The 5008-nt window shown below is 43.3% G+C and overlaps 1 protein-coding gene across 1 annotated transcript; it reads left to right on the top strand.

Annotated features, from left to right (window-relative positions):
- Nucleotides 1-1319: 1319 nt before the first annotated feature.
- LOC127184924 (polyubiquitin-B-like) lies at nt 1320-2445 on the top strand. Its single transcript, XM_051141379.1, is given in 2 exon segments — nt 1320-2262; nt 2265-2445. Coding segments are annotated over 2 exon segments (897 nt in total). The 5' UTR covers nt 1320-1418; the 3' UTR covers nt 2318-2445.
- Nucleotides 2446-5008: the final 2563 nt, after the last annotated feature.

Below are 5008 nucleotides of genomic sequence, written 5' to 3'. Positions count from 1 at the left end.
ACCATCAAGGCTGGCAGTTCTGTACCCAGGGGAACTTGCACAAACTGTTGCACCAACCAAGGACAGTGCATGCAGGAATCCTAGACCCCCTGTTCAGATTTAGCCAATGGACAGCACATTCTCCACAGTGGTGTGGAGAAAGGGCACTTCATCTGACATGAACTCTGGTGCCCCCAATTTGATCACTTTCCCTTGATGAGGAGGCCCAGCAGGCACACAGAGAAAGGGGAAGCAGGGTATCCAGATGAGATGTGATAGGCTGTAGTCATATGGTGGGGGAGGAGGTCATCTTCTGTCAGAGGTCTAGGTGATGGGAATAGGGCAGAAGAGGGAGGGAGGGTGGAAATGAGAAGACAAGTGATGGTATCACAATTGGGATGTAATCAGAGTTAATAGTAGTGAATTTAAATTTTTTTTAAATAATAGTGAATTTTTTTAAAAAACAAAAAAAAATATTTCATCATGGTTATGTCTGGATTTTCTCATGTCACCAATGTATGCATATTCTAACTACTTCATCTTTATCAGCACTAAGTATTATTGGGGTTTTCCTTCTAACTGTTATTTTAGTTATGTTTCTGTTGTTGTGATTAAATACCATGACCAAGACCAGCTTGGGATGAAGAAGGTTCATTTTCATCTTATAGTAAAAATTGCTGAGAAATGGAACTAGAGATGATCATCCCTAGTGAAGTAACCCTGACCCAGAAAGACAAACATGGTATATATTCACTTATAAGTGTACATTTAGCCCAACATAGATGTCCTCTGAGAGACTTCACACAGGGGACTCTAGGTGGAGAGATGAGAGTAGTATGGGAAAATGGGGGGTTGGAAGGACCCAGAGGACTCAGGATCCCCACAAGGAGACTGCAAGGCCAGTGGATCTGGACCCAGGGGCGGGGGCTTCACAAACTGTTGCACCAACCAAGGACAAAGCATGCAGTAAACCTAGAGCCTTGTTCAGATCTAGCCTATGAGTGGACAGCTCATTCTCCACGGTTGTGGGGAGAGCAGGGACTATCTCTGACATGAACTCTGGTGCCCCTAACTTGATCATTTCCCCTTGGTGGGTAGGCCCAGTAGACACAGAGAGGAATAATATCCCGATGAGACCTGATAGGCTGCGGTGGGCGGGGCAGGGGGGAGGTCTTCTTCTGTCAGAGGTTTAGGGGAGGGGAATAGAGCAGAATAGCAAAATAGAGAGAAAGGGAGGGTGGTAACAGGAAGATACAAGCAAGGGGATAATATTCAGGATGTAATCTGAAAAAAATTATAATAAATTGAAATTTAAAATTAAAAAATATTTCCAAGACGCTGAGCGACGAGCGGCTTTGTCTTGTTCGTTGGTCTTTTCGTTGCGGTTTTCCGACGCGCCCCGCGGTTTGTGCTTTCATCTCGTTCGTTAGCAGGTCAAAATGCAGATCTTCGTGAAGACCCTGACCGGCAAGACCATCACCCTGGAGGTGGAGCCCAGTGACACCATCGAGAACGTGAAGGCCAAGATCCAGGATAAAGAGGGCATCCCCCCTGACCAGCAGAGGCTGATCTTTGCCGGCAAGCAGCTGGAAGATGGCCGCACCCTCTCTGACTACAACATCCAGAAAGAGTCGACCCTGCACCTTGTCCTGCGTCTGAGGGGTGGCATGCAGATCTTCGTGAAGACCCTGACCGGCAAGACCATCACCCTGGAGGTGGAGCCCAGTGACACCATCGAGAACGTGAAGGCCAAGATCCAGGATAAAGAGGGCATCCCTCCTGACCAGCAGAGGCTGATCTTTGCCGGCAAGCAGCTGGAAGATGGCCGCACCCTTTCTGACTACAACATCCAGAAAGAGTCGACCCTGCACCTGGTCCTGCGTCTGAGAGGTGGCATGCAGATCTTCGTGAAGACCCTGACCGGCAAGACCATCACTCTGGAGGTGGAGCCCAGTGACACCATCGAGAATGTGAAGGCCAAGATCCAGGATAAAGAGGGCATCCCCCCTGACCAGCAGAGGCTGATCTTTGCCGGCAAGCAGCTGGAAGATGGCCGCACCCTTTCTGACTACAACATCCAGAAAGAGTCGACCCTACACCTGGTCCTGCGTCTGAGAGGTGGCATGCAGATCTTCGTGAAGATCCTCACCGGCAAGACCATCACCCTGGAGGTGGAGCCCAGTGACACCATCGAGAACGTGAAGGCCAAGATCCAGGATAAAGAGGGCATCCCCCCTGACCAGCAGAGGCTGATCTTCGCCGGCAAGCAGCTGGAAGATGGCCGCACCAGAAAGAGTCGACCCTGCACCTGGTCCTCCGTCTGAGGGGTGGCTATTAATTCTTAAGTCTGCATTCCCTGTGGGCAGTGATGGCATCACTCTACACTCTAGCCATTTGCCCCAATTTAAGTTTAGAAAGTACAAGTTTCAGTAATAGCTGAGCCTCTGTTAAAAATATTAATAAAGGTTTTGTTGCATGGTAAAAAAAAAAAAAAAAAAAAAAAAATTTCCAAGAGAAGTTAGGGCAGTAACTCAAGGCAGAAACTGAAGCAGAGGCTTGCTCTTTATGGTTTGTTCAGGCTGCTTTCCTTCTTTCTTTTTTCTTTTCTTTTTCTTTTTGGTTTTTCAAGACAGAGTGTCTCTGTGTGGCCTTAGCTGTCCTAGACTCGCTTTGTAGACCAGGCTGGCCTTGAACTCACAGTGGTCCACCTGCCTTTTCCTCCCAAGTGCTGTCATTAAAGGCATGTGCCTCCATGTCCGGCTCAACCGGCTTTCTTAACCAACTCAGAAACAGCCTCCCAGGGTAGGCACCATCCACAGTGCACTGCGCCCCCATCAAATATTCATTTAAAAAATGCCCAGTAGACTTGTCCATAGGCCAATCTTATGGAGGCATTTGCTCAACTGAGGTTCCTTCCTCTCAGATATGTCTACGTTTGTGTCAAGTTGACAAAAATAACAACCAGCACATATGGAACCTTAAAACTCTAACTTGGAATTGTAAGACAAATTACTCTTGCCTTATATTGGTTTTGATCAGGATGCTTTATTATAGCAGTAAAATGAAACTAGGACAGCTTTTTTCCTACAGTCATAGATGGAATGAGCGGTATTACTAGAGTGTAGATCTAGTATGGCCTATTCCAAAGTTGTTGAGATTTACCTTTAAGTTAGAATAGTTCTTTGAATTTTGAAAAAAAGAGGTAAAACATAAAGACCATGAGTGAAATACATATACAATGACAGTTTGTGAAAGAACACTTTCTTAGGAAATAGGATGGCTGTTTCTAGAAATTTTGTGCTGGTCCTTGAGGTGGCATAAGTTCTTGTTTAGTAGAAGCTTGGTGTATTACCAACTATTCATAAGATATGTATGAACCACTGAAGAAATTCTACTTGCGGGTAGCTGCACAAAAATAAATAGCGTTAGCATGTTACCATCTCCACAAATTGGGAAATTCAATAATCAGCCATCTCTTGGCTTGACTTTCTCAGACAGGCTTATTGACAGTCATCTTAACTCTCACAAATAGAGTTGTTGGCAACATTCCAGCTTAAACATACATTTAGTGGCATTGTTCACAAAGGCAACATGCTGTTTTGTTGCCCTTTGTATATATGCAAACATGCCACCTCATCCTTTTGAATTTCCAATTGAAGTTCAGTGGTCCTTTTGACTCCTGGTGAAGCTGAGTTCTGCTTTGTGCCCAGCAGTCTATGAAATGTTTTTCTACTGAGCTGTGTCACAGTCACCACAGAAATGGGAACTCTTCTCTTTTATTTTGCTATTATCTTGATTTCTAGCTACATTATTCCCACTGAAAGTACAAAACATTTGGAAATTATGAGGATGCATTTCAGAATTCCTAATTTTGTGTAGTGTGCTTTTCATCTCATACCAAAGTGATTCCACCCACATGGTATTCAGTTGTTTTTTTCTTCTGTGTATACTATGAAAGATGTAGGTTATAGTTTTAGTAGGGTACCTTCTGTTGTTCCCTGGGTTTCACTTTCACCACATATTGAGAAAGGTAAGCAAAATAATACGTACTTTAGGATTTCTCTTTATTTGGAAGTGATAAAGTATGCCCAATACTCTTAGTCAATATATATTATCAGTCAGTGATACTCCACTCTGTGATTGTTTTTCTTATTGAGGGAGGTAAAAGTATAAAGCTCCTTGGGGTATGAGGCATTCTAGTCAGCTGGGTTGCTAATTTTTTCTTCCCCAACCTAATTGCATGTTATTTCAAGTAATAAATTACTCCATGTGTTTTCTAGTCTTTAGTCAGAAATGTTAAAATATTAGTAAATCACTGCTAAACTGTCTCACTGCTGATTCCTTTGCTCCTAAATGTAGTATTTCACACTATTTTAAAGATCAGACAACCTTTGAACTTCTTAATATTTTGACACCTTTCTATTTCTGACTAGAGGTGAGCTGTATATAAATACTCTAAAAGGAAGTTTCAATGGATGTGCCAACTGTCTTCCAGGCTCTTACATTTTTCTGTCTATAATCATTTTTTTTCTACTTAAGCCTGCTAGTAATGCTTTTAAAAAGGTCAAAATCTCTTCTTTAATCTCCCTTCCTTCCCCCATCTCTCTTCTCTCTCCCCTTGTGTGTGTTTGTGTGTTCACATGTTGTATACATGTGTGTTTATGTAAGAAGACAGAGGAGGACATTGGATGTCCTGTTGTACCATTCCCTGTCTTATCTTCCTAAGACAGTCTCTTTCACTGAACCTAAACTTGAAACTTTCCTTTATTTTTTTAGATGTGCTGCCTTGTTAGGGAGACTTAGTAATTTACTGTCTCTGCTCCTTAGCTCCCCAATATTACACATACATATACACACACACCACCACCACCACCACCACCACCTAGGTGGGTGCTAGGAAATCAAATTCATATACTCATGCTTGTGTAATAAGCACTCTTCCTGACTAAGCCTTCTCTCCAGACCTCATATGATCCCTTAATGAGTCACAAGTTATACAGTGAATAAGACCCCTCAAACTGTGATTTCT

This window comes from Acomys russatus, chromosome X (assembly GCF_903995435.1).
Source record: "Acomys russatus chromosome X, mAcoRus1.1, whole genome shotgun sequence".
NCBI classification, from domain to species: Eukaryota; Metazoa; Chordata; class Mammalia; order Rodentia; family Muridae; genus Acomys; species Acomys russatus.
Note: the sequence above shows the minus strand (reverse complement) of the source record. Positions and strands in the feature narration are given on the sequence as shown.